This window comes from Triturus cristatus, chromosome 8 (genome assembly GCF_964204655.1).
Source record: "Triturus cristatus chromosome 8, aTriCri1.1, whole genome shotgun sequence".
NCBI lineage: Eukaryota > Metazoa > Chordata > Amphibia > Caudata > Salamandridae > Triturus > Triturus cristatus.
The window spans coordinates 1392362656-1392378595 of record NC_140591.1 but is presented as its reverse complement, the minus strand read 5'-3'; the positions used below and the strand labels follow the sequence as shown (position 1 = coordinate 1392378595).

The following is a 15940-nucleotide window of genomic DNA, read 5'->3' as shown; positions in this document are numbered from 1 at the left end:
ATTCAAGTCAATCGTTGGCTAGTGAAAAATGTGGCTGTTGTGCTCTTTGGTACGGTTATTGTGTTTCAAAATAGAGATGGTAGGTGCACACCATTATTTTGAGTTCTAGATTACTCGACAACTTTTTTGAAGATATGCGTGCGACCCTGGAATGCACTCCGTCCATGCGCTGGTTATACTCAATGAAAATGGGAGCCATGTTAGATCTCCTCAGCCATTAATCAATGTCAACAAAAGTTTCGTTATTTTTAACTTCATTTCATTCTTTCAGTTCCAATTCAATTCATAATCAATTGTTATCCATTCAGTAATCCAACAAGTAGTTCAACATCTGCCTATCCAGGCTTTTTCCTCCAACATATGGGGACTCACCATGGCTTGTAACGCTACGTGATTAACATGACCCAATGCATTTCGGGCATCCTATCGCCCTTCCTCAGGGGTAACTACAATAAAACAGATTGTATTTAAAATATAAACTAACAATATCCAGCCCATAGACATTTATAATATAATCACTAAATGTTAAACTTTACTAGTGTCTTTAGGCATCGGCCGTTTTGAATTCATTAAGTGTAATGTCAATAATCCTCAATCATATCTGTTTTATTGGCTTTGGAGACCTGACGTGCCTCCCATTTTGTGTAGATGTTTCCATGCAGCGCTACAATCACAAAGTTTTACAGTTGGCCACAGCTCTCCCCTAAATAACTCGGTAGTGGTAAAGTGGTGTTAAGAAGAGGATGCATAGTTTCCTTCATACATCTTTCTCCTTTACTCGCCTACGTTTGAGCTCAGTATAATTGGGGGCTCGCAGGATTAATTTACCAACTAACAAGAGCAGTGCTTCCATCCGGAGCCCGTTTATGGAGTTCGATGTGTTAAACAAACTTGTGTTCAGAGCTAAACCTACATTTTCTCGAGCAGCCAGATAGTTTGATAGCCACGTTTGATAAAACTGAACCATTAGGTAGTATCCACCTCCGTCCCTGCAAAACAACCCTCATCTCAATTCTACCTTGTCCATCAAAGGTCAGTCACCCTATGATGAGTATATAATAGTTGCCATTCCTTTCAAGGCTACTATTCACTGGACAGAACAAAATGCAAATTGTTAACTCTGCTTGTGTTGAACTAGCTACAGAAGGGTACATTTTAAAATTCATTATAAAGGCAGAAAGATGAATACTGTAATCACTCATACAGTGGATGGCTAAGACTTGAGACCTTGTGCTCCAATACGTCTGCTTGCGAATTAGCTGCTTTTTCCAGAATGGTGGTACATAGGTCTTCAGCGATACATTTTATTCCACTGTTACTAAAGCGAATATGCCCACCTTCTTTGTTTCCACTGCTCCACCTAATCATGGGAAGGAACGGATTACCGGCAGATATTGCTGCTTTTGGTCAATACAATTACTTGCATTATGCCCTATCTCAAATTGCAGGAAACCTACACTAACTGTGTGTTTTGCACAGGCTTCTGTTGTGCTGATGCTGTGGCAGCACAGCATGGATGTTATAGCCGCCTAGCATGGGCCGAAGCTCAAACAGGAGCACTGATGATTTTCTGGTAACCTCAGGGAAGGTGCTGCTTCCACTGGCGAACTAACAAGCAACATTCTAACAGTTAGGAACTGGAATGTAGGCACATGTCAATAAGTAGCAGATATCCTGCTGAGAATAAGGATGTGTGCTTTCGGGTAAAAAAACAATAAAGGAAAGATTGCTAACAAAATGACCTTTTTTCCAAAGAATTGTTTTGTAAACAAAACATATAAGAGTCTATTAAAACACTGGTTACATTGGGATCAAAATTTTATAGCAATTACCCTAGTATTTTCATTTTAGTTCTGGGATTTGACAGTACAGTTGTCAAAATAGCCATTTTCTAAAAATATACATTATTCTTTGGGTGAACCCCTTTCAACTGACCTAGAGCACTGAAGGGACATGTGCTACATTGTAAAACCCAGCAACTCGGCTCCTCAGCAAGGCAATCTGGAACAGTGTTGGCATGAGATGCTAGAACCCCCTTGCAGTGGGCAGGGTTGGATTAGATGTTAATGCGGGGAGTTCAGAGTGGAAAAAAAGCTGGGCTTCAGAGTTCTTCTATGCCAACTTGGATATTATTACATGATGTACATCCAATCACAAGGGAAATGGGGATTTTCACTTTGGGCAAACTGGGTCTGGTTGATGTGAGCAATGGGGAACCTGAATCATTATAGGTACAGGCAGATGATGAAGGGAGGAGTTACCATCTGATTGTTTCTCAGTTCAGCTCAGCAGTACGGACTGACCCAAAATGACCCAGACACCAGCCGAGAACGGCAGGAGGCCAAAAAAGCCAAAGTATGTCAGGAATATACTATTCATCTTCTTATGGGAAGTGGCAGATTGACAAGAAATTCAGCTAAAAATTTTGTGAGACCTCTGCTTGCTACCCAGGATCTTACAAGACATCCACCTCCTGTGGAAAAGTGGCCACAGAACAGTTACGGCTTTCAGCTACTCCTAGATGGGGACCCGAGGAGAGGATAGGTACCAGAGCACATGGAGGACAACACAACCATCATAATGGGCCTCTGCAGTAATTCCTGTTTCTTTAATATTACCAGCTATAAAAGAACACCAGTTAAGGACAACAATTATAGATAAGCTAAAGGGAAAGTACTGCTGCTTTCTAGAAGATAGACATGCCTGCACAGCTCCCACACGCCTTGTTACAAGACAAGCTGTATAAAGACTTTAAAATATTATCATACCTACTCCTAGATTTAAGTGTTATTGGATAGAATTATCTCTGCACCTGACATAAATCTCTTGTGCACAGTACCGGGCAAGAAATTTCCCCCAGCAGAATAACAATGCTAGAGGCCTGTCTCTGCTCAAAAAAATGCCTGAAAGAAGCATGCTTTGGGAGTTTGTTAGTCTGAAAGCTACAAAATCTATGTACACAGAGAAAGGACATGGCCCCAAAGAACCATAGCTCACTGGACTGCCTATGCAAAATCCAGGTGTGCAGACTCGTGAAACTAAGGGGAGTCCTGTTGGGCTGGAAGAATTCTCTGCTTATAACTGAAGAGGTGGGTTGTGATCAGTGAAGGACTTAGAGCTGTGGTATTCACCGTGAAATGTCTGACGGTTCCTACGACTCTAAAACCTTTTTTGAGCTTTTCCACAACATAACTATTAAAGGAGCAGTGTCCCTCACCTCAAGCTAACCAATTGTGCCCCGACCCTTCCTGCTTGTTTTAAAGATCATTGTGACTGGCTAGTTGCCTTTCATTAAAAATGTCAATGCACTTTTGCCTGAAACACACAAAAAGTGATGGAGGAAGCTTGGAATAAGTTCAACTACTGGCAATAGCTCGGGGTAGCACTCCATCTCATTATTCTTTTGCTCACCATACCACCTCAGTTTGCACCCATATGCAAATCAGTCTTGAACCTGTTCCTCATGGGAACAGTCCAGCCCGAACTGCCAAGCCAGGTCCTCCCGGAACAACAAGAGCCCAGGACCGGTTTCGCCCTAGTTATTAAGTTGAGTACAGCTTGGCTCCAGTGACACGAGCATGGGACCCACGTCTGGGCATACACATGTCACTTAGGGCAGTACATGAAACACACAAACTGTAATGGGAAGCTGCTTGCAATAAGTCAAGGGACAGTAACACAGTACAACCCTGTATGTTGTACAGTTCCATTGCCAACAATGCCTTGAATCTCAATGACCCTCTCTTCTGTTGTGATGGCACAAACAAAGACAGTCTTCCAATAAAATAACCCAATATGACATAAGATTCCGCATGATGAGAGTCCAAGATACTCAGACTTATGTTACCTAATGGAGTAAAAGTGTATCTACCATAAAGTGGTGGATCAAACAACAAACTGCCTGACACAAAGTTCAAGTCTATAGAAACCAACCATGACTGCAGTGCACGACAGATAGATCAAAGAATACAAGGCATCGTCCAAGACAGTGGTGAAACAATGAATCTTTTTACCATAATCAACAACAGAAGCACTTACATTTATTTCACTACTGTTTCATTGTAGAATTTGTCTTGGTGGCACACACTATTTTAAGATTTGCATCAGAAATATTAATGTGGACATAGAGCACACTGAAGGACAGCACTGCTTGGGGGTATTGTGAATCAATTAATTCTGCGCAAAGGCAGAGGATTTGGTTCTCCTGAAATATCCAATTTCCAGTCTAGTATAACACACCTAAGAAAGTACTGGTAGAGAATGCTGGTGCTATGAGAACCAGGGAAGAGCTGAAGCTGCATGTAAACGTCAGCAAGGTTTTGTAAATCGCACATGTCAAAGTACATCTCCTAGCAACCTCATAAAGAGCACATCCCTTCTGAAAACAGATTCCTTCACCATTTAACTCAGATTAATAAAGAGAGCCTTGGGATTGTTTCATGTGGAAAACGTTTTAATTGGGGATCTTAACAAGTATTTCTTATTTTATGGGAAACTTGTTTATCGTTTGACTATTGAAATGTGGAGAAAGTGGAATTGTAGCTGGAATGTACCAGCTGGATTTGAACCAGGGCACATTCTCTCCAACATTGCATTGAGTATAATGGAATCCATAACAGAAGTGCTAAAGAAGAGAGAAAGCCTTTTTCCTGAATGGTATTGTGCTACATCCTGATAGACTGAACGATTCAGTCATTTAGAGCACATAGCTAGATTCAGCTGATCTATAGACAACAAATGGGCAGGGAAAAGATAAGTGCTAAGACTCTTGCAAAATTGAAAATTATTAGCCACAGAACAAAGGGTCACAAGCAAAGCATTCAAAAGATGGTGGCTTTTGCGGAGGATGAGGGGGAAGACAGGCACCGTGAAAAAAAGATACAATGAAAAATGAAACTGAAGAGGAACATATGGTGTGGGATGAAAAATAAGACATAACAAGTTAGAAAGGACATAAAGAGTGAACTATACAAAGGGATTTAAAAACTATTTTTCCATAAGCAGCAGTGTTCTCTAGACGAGTGAGGTTTAACATGGGTACACAGAGGTAGTCCAAGAAGAACACAGGCAGTCAGATTTTGAGTCATCTTCAGATAGGAAATCAGGAAATTGGGAGCCCTACCTAAAGGTCATTGCAGTAATAAAGACTGTGTACCCTGAATTACCTAGGTTTGAAAGTGAAATACTTTCCTTAGAGTCTTAAGCAGAAGGACATTGGTGAAGGCCACCTTAACAGCATGCATGACAAAATATATAGATTGATGAAATAGAATGAGGTTAACTACGTTACACTACGTATAACTACATCCTAAATCTTAGACTCCGAATAGAGAGAGTTCCAAATGTAGGGCCATAAGTATCCAACCTTGTAAAAAGTACATCTAAAACTGACATTTAATTTTAGGATGTTGTTAGACATCAAGGCAGATACTGTAATTAATCAGTTACAGAAGTTGGCTATATTGTTCGGTGTGGTATCAAGGAGCCAGATAAGTTGCATTCCATCTGTGTAAGCATTAAAGATGTAACCAAAGGACTGCATCAGAGAAGCCTGTAGAAAAAAAAAAAATCAGCAATGAGGACGAATGTGGGGCTGAAAAAAGTATCTTTTGGGACGGAACACTTGAGAGCTCAATAAGAAAAGCAGTAGGGCGGTAAAGCCAATTCCTGGGCTCTGTCATTGAGAAAGGATTTCACACACTTCAGCATATGAGATGTGGCCCTCAGTTTGTGGTGCCTACGAATTAGCTCGGAAATTCCTAACCGAATCAGAGCTGCAAAACTTCCCTAATCAAAATTTAAGTGGGTATCATCCAGTGCAGCGGCAACATGAGTTTCAGTTTAGTGGTTGTGGCGGAACCCTGATTGTGCAGGGTTCAGAACAGAAGCAGCCTCAAAGTGTTCAGAAACTTGAACATTCACAGCTCTTTGAAGACTCAGTCTATTGGTAAAAGGGATGAGAGAAAATTTAGGGATCTGTGAAGAGTTATTTTTTTAATATTGGAACCACACTGACATGACTAAGATAAAGAGGAACATCTTCCTGAGAATAAAAGAGACTGCGACAGAAGATGTGGTGGTGACTGAGTCGCATTACCCAAGTTGACTTGTGGGATAAGTATTGTAAGAAAGTGGCTCTGTATATACTGCACTAAAGTAAGGTTCAGTGTGCACAGAGTCCACAGTCCCCAGAGGTTTGGCAGAGGCTAAAGTTAGATATAAACTTACTCTCTAAAGTGGTAGCTTGGTCGAGCAGTAAGGCAGTATCAGAGGACAGTGTAAAGCATTTGTTGTACACACTCAGTCAGAAAATGGTGTCACACACTCAAGAACTGAACTCTAGGCCAATGGTCTGCATATAAAAATATATAGTTGTTTTATTTTAGAACCACAATTAGGTATCAAAATATACTTTCTCAAAATGAGATGCTTTAGTTAAATACTTTCAATAGGCAATAGACTTTTGAATGCAATAGCTACAGTTGTTGCAATAGGCAACACAATTCAAACACAATTATAACATTGAGCTCAATGGGACTTTTTAAGTAAATGCAATTACAGTTACTTTGCGTATGATTTTCTTACTCAGGGTTGGATCCTGGATTCAACCCTGGTGCATTTCCTGTAAACAGTTGAAAGAAATCGTTTTTGTTACAAAGGCGATTTTTAAGGAATATTAATAAGTTTCAAAAATCTACACTTCAAAGAATTGGCAAAATCCAGGCAATGTTATCCTACGGAGGAAAATCAAGTTATCGGTAAGTACGGTTGAAATTACTTTTCAGGGTCAGTGCTGGGCACCAATATCCAGCACTGGGATCTCTCCTGATAACAGGCGAGTAATTTTGTTTTCGTTGATCGGCTGATTTTTAGTGAATATTTTAAAGTTTCAAAGCTCGACACTTAGAAGAATTTCCAAGTGAAACCAGTCAATGTTACCCTTTGGAGAAAAAGTGAGTTATCGGCTTTTGGGCAAGTACTCGACTGGCAGAGTTAAGGTTCTGGACATAGCAACGAGGGTCTCCCAGGGTGTAGTGAATCAGCCACTTTTGTGGTCTGACACCCTATGATGACCCTCAACCACCACCATTCTGTACTGACTTAAGTGTGTTCTGTCTTTTAGTGGAATAGTTTTTCCAAGAATAGAAGGTATGGGATGTTGAGGTGCAGTCTTGTGGGTGGTGGTGCACACATGTGCTCAATGTTGTATACTGAGGGATTAAGTGTATAATGTTATTTGGGTTAGGTGAATTATGACTTTGACCTATTGGCTTTGACGTGGTCTAATGTCATTCTGCCTTCTGACTTTACCTTGCTTCAAACTTTTCTGTGTGCACAGTGGTGCTTGTAAGTTGTGTGGATGAGAATTATAGGTGCTCCTTTGACATGGTCTCATGTCATCTTGCTTTTCAATTCCATCCTGCTTTGGGCCTTTGTGTGCATGGCTTAACTAACTCTGAAGCCATTTTCTGTGCCTGCACGAAGCTGCAAAGTGGGGAGGGCATGGTCTGCTCTTTTTTCCTGTTTTTCGCATTTTACTGACAAGATAGAACTGTTTCTTATCAAAGGAATATACATGGTTTGACTTGTAGTCATAGCAAGGGCCTGATCAACCGTTGCTCTGACCTTGAAGCAGGCTGGTACGGGCTCTCATGAGAACTAGGGGGCGGAGTTTGCTAGAAGCTTCGCTGTGTTTGAATGTGTATTAAAAAGGGGAGTCTACACTGGCCTGGTGGAAGTTCATCCGTGGAGCAGACGTGCTGTCATGGAAAAAGTGGTGTCACCTCTGAGCTTTCGCCCGGTTCAAGCAATGGACTCCCCTTGATCAAAGCGGGGTGAAATGATGGAGCATTAGGTGAGGTGTCTCTGCTACTAACTGTCTCTTGATTCTTTTCTGAATTCTTTCCTTTCCTTCTTATTTTCTGATTCTTATATCCATACATATATATTTCTACATATATATATATATATTTGCATTGATTGTGTTTCAATCATACTATTGATATGTTAGAGTCTGCTATGTTAGGTGCATTTGGCTTACTGTGTGATGCTATTTACTAATAAATACATTCCAGATATACCAATTCGTCTTTTCCTTGTAGCAGGAGGTGTGGACTCTTCTTGGCCAAGTATTATGTTGTAGAAGGATGGGTGAATTCCCTTCTAGCAGGTAATTGTGTTATAGGAAGTTGTGCTACTTACTCCTGACAAGTGATGCGCAAATTATTGTTTTCTTGCCTTGACTTTGGGGGAGTGTTGAAAGTTTGCCCACCTTAGGAAGTGCTGTGTATATGTTATATTCCATAAGTTTGGAACTGATATTCTCTCCCTGGGAAAGTGACGGTACATTCCTTGGTCCAGGGGAGATCTAAAGTTTGTCATTACACAGGGTCAGGTAGGTACAGTTGTTACACCCTCAGCGGCACAAGGGCAGCCGGGTGCAGAGAGAGTTAGGCCCAATGTTAGCATATGGCGGGCAGGGGGCCTTTGGTTGGTGGCTGCTAGCAGGCAGGCCACGCGGCTGTGGGAGCTGGGCTCCTGGTCACTTACTCAGGGCAAGTGGGGAAGTAGATTAGGTTAGATGTTGCACTCCCAGGGGCACTCGGGCGGCTGGGTGCAGGGTGCTTTTGAGCCGTCAGGCGCTCAATGGATTCCAATGGAGAAGCTACAAAACGAACAAAGGCTGCAAGCTCGGGACGAAGATTTTTCAGGTGCGACCACCACTTCGAGAGGTAAGTTGAGAAGCTGTAGGTTAGGTTGGCACCCAGGAGCTGGGCACAGGGGGCCGCAGTGCGCCGGATGCAGGTGTGTCTTTTCGCGTCGGGAAATCTTACCCTCAGCTGGTCGCGGTTGGAGGGGTCCCTGGTTCTGAGGCTGCAGGCGTCATAAGGAGCGTCAAGGTGGGTCCTTGGGTGCTGCATTCGGGGTCACAGTCGCCGGGGGGACGTCCTCGGGGTCTTTGCCCACTCAGGCACAGGCCGGGCTTGGCGGGTGCAGAGTGTGCAGGAGTCGCGGTTCCTGGTTGGCACCAGGGGCTTGTTACTTGCTTTGAGCAGAACCACTGCTCGTGGGAGTCCCAGTCTTTTAGAGTCACAAGGCAGTCAGGTCCTCCGGGGTTTTCGAGGTTGTTGACCAATAGAGACGCCAGGTTTTAGCGGAAGCAGGTTCGCGGGTCGACAGGCCTGTAGGGCTGGGGCCCATTCAGTTGATGTCGTCCTCTTGTTAGCAGCTGCACGGCAGGTCTTCTTTCTTCTTGTTCTTCTTGCTTTTTTTGGATTCGGCATCTGAGGAAGGAAGGTTCAGGGTGCCCCTAAATACAAAATTTAGGGGTGTTACAGGAAGGTAGATGTGAGGGACCAATGGGTCCCTTCCCTGGGGTGGGTACACCCCCTATTCTGCCACTCACTAGTGGGAGGGGGCAGGAGCCTAATCCTGATTGGGCAGGGCTCTCCATCCTCAAGATGGCGAGAGCCCGGAGTTGTGCTTCACCTCGCCTCCCCCACCTGAGGGGTGGGGTTGGCAGAGGCTGGCACACCCCATTTCCTCACTTGGGCTTTCCCTCCAGTCTTCCCGCCAGAGTGGGGGTCAGAACCGGTGGGGGGAAGTTGCTGAGTACAGCAAGTGGCCTGGAGAAGCTCACAAAGGCTGCCTTTGAAGCTTCCCCTGCCCATCCTGGGGGAGGAGACCTAGCACCTCGCCCAGGATGTGCATTGTTGCAGGCCTATGAGAGCGTATGGCTCTCTACCCAGGGGTCCAGCAACAGGTCTGCTGGGTGGCAGCCTCTCAGACAGGATGTGGATTGTGGGTTAGGTTCAGGGGGCAACTCTAAGTTGCCCTCTGTCGTGCATCTTACATTAAATCCCACCTTGGCATCAGTGTGGGTTTAACGTGCTGAGAAGTTTGATATCAAACTTCTCAGTCTTCAGTGCAGCCATCATGGTGCTGTGGAGTTCGTGATGACGACCTCCCAGCACCAAATATTCTTAATGGCAGCACTGCACTTACAGTGCCCAGGAATGGACCTGGGTACTGTAGGGGTACAGGGCTCATGCGCCTGTACCCACACCACTGGCATAGGGCACCAAGCTAGAGGGGTGACTGAGGTATGCCAGGGCAGTGTGTGTTGTGGGCATGGCAGGGATGTGTGCCACGTCGACTCTGTTTTGTTCTGCACCAAGACAATCAGCCTGCAAAGGCAGTGTGTGTGTGTTAGGGTACAGGGCCTCTAAGGGTGGCACAATAAGTGCTGCAGCCCCTAGGGGCCTTCTCTGGTCACAAGGCCCTGGGTACCTAGGGTACCATTTACCAGGGGCTGACATGTGGCCAGAGATGCCAATTGGGTTTAGGCTTCATGCAGTTTTAGGGAAGGAACACAGGCCCTGGGTACCTGATTGGCAGGAGCCCAGGGCACACTCAAAGTACATCAGCAATTCAGCAAAAAGTGGGGGCATACCATGCAAGAAAGATGGCACTTTCTCACAAGTATCCAGAGGCCAACCCAATTTGTTGGCGAAGACAAAGACATTAGTGATAACTTAACTGATTGAAAGAGGTAAAAAAAAAAGGGGGAATATGAGCTATAGTAAATGTACTGGTGTCTACACAAATGAAGTGCAAAAGTGTAGTTAGGATAGAAGTAAAGGGTTTTGGATGTTATGAATTTGTTCAGAAATGAAGTGGGCTACATCGTCATGCAGATCAAGAGAGGGCGAGACAGTGGTTTCACACACAATACCCTCCCAAGTTCCCTGTCTATCGAAGACGGCCTCGGACATATTGGGTGCAAAGAATATGAGATCACAAAAATAGGAAATGCGAGCAGCAAATACATGCTTTTATAGGTTTTTAGCTTTTAACAACAAAGGAGTTTAAAGTTAAGGTCCTCTGCTCTGTTAAATTGATTTAAATGAATGTGGATGCTTTTGGTAAGCAGCATAGCGATTGAAGCACAGGTGCAGCTGTAACCCAAGGGATTACCTGTCAACCTTCCTACCACTTAAGAGCAATACCGTTTGAGGCAATTCAGTGCAATTCCAGCACTAAATAGATAAGAAACATCCTGATGCGTCAGATAATGGGTAACCTGTTGAGAAATACCAAGGGCAGTTGATGTATAGTTAGTGCATGGTTATAAATGAGAAGTACACAACTAAGGACCAGGGTAGCGTTCTCATTACAAGATAACAAAAGATTGAAGGATTTTTTTTGCACAAAAGTTTAAAATAAACGAAATGGTCCTCAGGTTTTGCAAGAATTCTTACACGGCATTCCACTCAATCACATTTCCAACAGGGAAGAAACTCAATAGTTCATTGATTCTGAATGTTGTGTAGCAGTGTTACTGATACATAAGCAACAAAATGAACAAGAGCACTTGCAGTACTGACTAGAAGAACAGTAGAATTCTCAAGAAGTTGAGAAGCAGAGAGAGCAGAACAAAATAGCATATTACTTTTATGCACTCAGACTTCTGAACTTGAGTCAAACAACTTACCTTGGAATTCTTGGACGCCAGCTATCTTGGGGGCATCCAGCAGCCAGTCTGTAAGTGTCTGATTTCTAAATGCAATACTTCTGAACTGTTTGCCACCATTGACATTCCAGGTCCCGGCACAGACCCGAAGTTTTTGGGGTTTGGAAAACTTTGAGTAATTCTCACACATACTTTTCAATACTCTTGGAGATGCTATGAAAGAAAAGTAATGTCTCAATATATGCACCTATTATTTCAACCATGGAATAGTTTAAAAAGAAAGCATTACTGTACATGCAAACAGTGCAGTAAGCATCGGAGACTGCATTTTAGATTTTTGTACAATAAACAGCTGAGCTTAACATAGAGCAGCAAACACATTTATACAAAGTTCCAATCACCTCTGCAGTGTCCATTTCCATAATTATTTACCCTGTGGCTACGTTTTACCTTTTTATCATCCCTTTGGCACCCAAATAATCTATGACACGGTTTCTAGACTAAGGTAAGGGCAATGATAGAAAGAACTTTATGAAAATATTTCTTTGTATCTTACTTTATGAAATAACACTTCACTTGACACATTGTCCATAAACATAAAAGATATATTATTTAAAAAGTGCGAGTGTGTCCTCGTAAGTAAATGGCAAGTAACTGCTTTACAACAGAATGAGAGTATTGTGCAATGAAAAAAAGTCACTCACTAGTTACAAATGTATTCCTTTTCCATTCAACTATAGGGTAAAGAAATGGTCAGTGACCACGAAAAAAAGGAACCAGGGAATGACAATCCCAACAGGTTTCAGTTTTGTATAGTCAAGCATGGAGATGTATTTAACACAGACTGACAAACACAGACAGTTAAGCAAAAAATCGGCTCATGAGAACGCTATGGGAAAACATTTATCAAGTGGCAACACACACAAACACAAATATTCATACAATTTAAGAGAGCACGAACATAAAAATACAAAACTCACCCCCTATCCACACAGCAAACATTTCATGCATTACAAAATAAAACATACATTTAGTATTTTGAGAGTTTGCAATTACTTTGTTTCGCTTCTTTTCACTGCGGATAATGGGACTATGCTGAAATCTGACATTTTGTTTGAACATTAGATATAAATTTGATCAAACATATTCTGCATATTCTGCCCAAAATGTGCCTTGACTCCTCATAAGGACAATTACAAAGCCTAGCATATTTCATTTAAAGCCCCACTCGCTACTATGCAACAGATCAACAGAACCAGAAAAGGGACTGGAGAAAAGCAATAGAAAACCATGTGGAATAACCAATAGAATATGGCCAATAATGAAGTGTCTGTTTCCTACTAGAGGCAGTACACACATCTATCAAAGGACCCAGACTTTGTTAAAGAATTTAAGTTGTTAATCACTTTGAAGACTGTGCATAATAGTGACTATTTTATCAGTGCACTGATCCCATATCACCAGTGAAAACCCTATTGAATTTTCTTGCCTTCTGGATCCTGGCTGTGTTGCACTAAACATGGGTGAGGACCCTCTATATTAAAGACATGCAGACAAGCTCCCCTCCTTGAAAAGGGGGTTTATTATGACACACAAAGATCTCGGATGACAGAGATCGGGCGTATACCCTCTGAGAGTGAAGCGAAAGGTGCTCCTGTGGGCAATCAACTTTTAAATCTCAGCGCACCATAAAATAACATATTCACAAGACATTTTCGACTTACAAGTTTGAGGCGAACAAGAAGGAAATTGAAATAAACTGGTACTTTGGAAAACACAGTTTTCAACAGATTAACCCCAAAATATGTTTTTTTAGATTGACATAATTGAGCCCATCAGCACATGAGTGCATAGTAGTATCTGGGCAACGTTTCTCAGCTCTATCATTGTGCAGTTTTTCTGAAGTGTATTGTGCCAGGGCACTGTGCTGAGACACCTATAAACATTTGAAACAACTTCAAACAAAAATATGAAGACCCAATAAAAATGAGGTGCAGTCTCAAAAATAATAAAATCTTCAATTGTGATCTGCTCAAAAGTGAGATGTATCAGTGGAGAGAACAATGCCACTTCTCACAGCCTACTGTGGCAGGTAACTAGACGTATTACCGCACTACTGCATGCTGCACTGTGGCCAAGCTGCGACTCTCTATGCCTAATTCAACTCTCTCTCTCAAACACATTTTCCAACTCATTATTAATGATGGAAAGTGATCTAAAATTTTGTCTTTAAGTAGTGAAAAATCCAAAGGTTTTATTGAAACTTCAGTTGTAACTGTGAATGTTCTACAATCCACGTTGCCTAGAAAGTCTGAACTGCTCTACTACAAATAAACCTACTGTCAATTGTTACTGCTGGCATCGACTGTAACCGATTCATTCAGGAATTATATCCTCCTGAATGGAATCACTTCTGCCGTTCTCCAGAGATACTGAGAACCATCCATAAGAACATGGATGTATAGAAACATTCATAAAAACATGGCATTATGAGGGGGAATGTCTGTCAGTTAGCGTGAATTATTTTGTGGACATGATACAACTTTATTTAAATAAAATAAAAATCATGCGCTTGTACAATTCAATGGATGTGATTTTAAATGTTGTCTCAGTAATGATAAATGTTTACAGTATATTCAATTGTAAACAATAACAAAATATGTTCTGGCTACTATGCAACAACCCACAAATGTTAATGTCAGTTGCTTAATTCGGGTTCATCTTACCATACCTGATTGCAAAGTCAGTTCTGACACTACCCACGCAGCAAAAAGGAAAGAAAAGTTTGTTAGGAAATTAAGCCACGTTTATCAAAGTTCTTTAATTTGAAGGTGAGGGTGAAAAAGCAGTAACAATAAATATATGCAACACAAAGACTATATCGGTCAGACACAAAGTGTAGCAACAAGAGAATAGTATACAAAGTACATTAGCAGTGAAAGTAAATGCAAACGTCATCAGGCTACAGACTGCTGGGTTCGATAGGGAGGTCTGAGACATCCATCAACATAGACATAGCAGGCTTATGAGTTATCCGAGTCAACCATAGGCACTGCAACAAGGATTTGAAGTCAGCCTCTGGATTTAAAGGTCTAATTCCCTAGAGCAAATGTATTAGTTATTGCAGTTTTAGCTAAGGAGTTCATGCAAGCATGGCGGTTCAGATTTGTATCCAGAATAAATCTCAGATATGGCACATTCAACTATTGTATTGTAATTGCATTTATATAGCGTTTACTACCCCTGACGAGGCATCGAAGCTGAATGGTTTCCAGCCACGGGTGTGGAGGGTGATCAGTTCTTTGGACTGGAATGCAGCAGTGAGACGGTGCAATAAGGAGGAACTCAATTTTTGTGAGATTTAATACTGGCCGGTGCATACCCATATGAGAGAAACACTTTACCTCTTCACCCAAGCCTTATTAATGACGCTGGGGCAGAGGCAAAGAGACAGTTGGGACACGCACTGACTGCACTCCACAAAGAGGTGGTGCAGAGTCACTGAGCCTCAGATGAGGACCCCTGCGAAGGGGGAAAAGAGGACCCATGGACACCCTCCTGCCCCAAGAAATTCCCCTGCAGGTGGGTGCAGTAAGCCACTGCATCCACCAGCAGAGGTATTTATGCCCCCCTTTCAAAAGTGGGCCAGTTTCCATCTGCACTGTGAAAGATGTATCTGCTGTTTTAAACAGCCAGTTTGCCTTTCACTAATTAATTGCCCCCAGCACAGCATATTATTGAAAAAGAGCACACTGACCAGTTCTGTGGCCAGCACACCCATTTAAAAGTGCGCAGCGGCACATACCAGGACTGTGCAACCTATGGATAATACGGCCCCAGGGTGTCAATAGGGCACACATGGTAAGAGATGTTGAAACTTTTTAGGAGCATGCCTATTGGTTCAATGTAGAGGTTAAAGAGAGTGCAGAATAGGACATAGCCTTGAGGGACTCCTTCGGGAAGCGGGGTGGAAAGGGAAAATTTTGATATTTTTATTAGCTGCGATCAGTTACTATAATAGGTTGAGAACAACTTGAGAACTGTTCCACTCGCGCCCATCTGTTCTTTCACAGTTTTTAGAGAAAAACATGACTGACCACGTCAAGGGCTGCTAAAAAGATTAAGGGGAAATAAAAGACAGGAGTCACCCTTGTCCATGATGATTGTTTACAATTTGGAGAACTGCGTTCTCTGTGCTGCAGCAAGCTCTAAACGAATCTTGAATGACTTGACTAGAAGGTAATATGTGGTGATGAAGTGCTCAAGATGGGATGCTACAGAACTATTTAAGGTTTTGCTAACTTAGTTAAGGTCAGATGTTCTTTAGATCCTTTGGGTCTGCACCCAGCTTTTTTTGGGGTGACAATCAATGGTTAAGTATTCTGTAACCTCCCATATTGTGAAGAAGTTGATCAGCTGGTCCCAACCTGGGGGTGAGGTAAAGGGAGGAGGGGAGGAATGGTAACG

General features: G+C 42.5%; 1 protein-coding gene across 7 annotated transcripts in view; it reads right to left on the bottom strand.

Annotated features, from left to right (window-relative positions):
• Window positions 1-15940, bottom strand: part of SYNJ1 (synaptojanin 1) — a 683220-nt gene that overhangs the window by 342655 nt on the left and 324625 nt on the right. For 5 of the 7 annotated variants that reach the window (XM_085623109.1, XM_085623113.1, XM_085623111.1 and 2 more), the window contains exons 13-14: window positions 14205-14228; window positions 11495-11686 (exon numbers count right to left, since the gene is read on the bottom strand). In XM_085623109.1, coding sequence (XP_085479235.1) covers window positions 11495-11686; window positions 14205-14228 — 216 coding nt within the window. The remainder of the gene's footprint in view (window positions 1-11494; window positions 11687-14204; window positions 14229-15940) is intronic. The other 2 variants (XM_085623112.1, XM_085623114.1) reach the window with 1 other exon arrangement.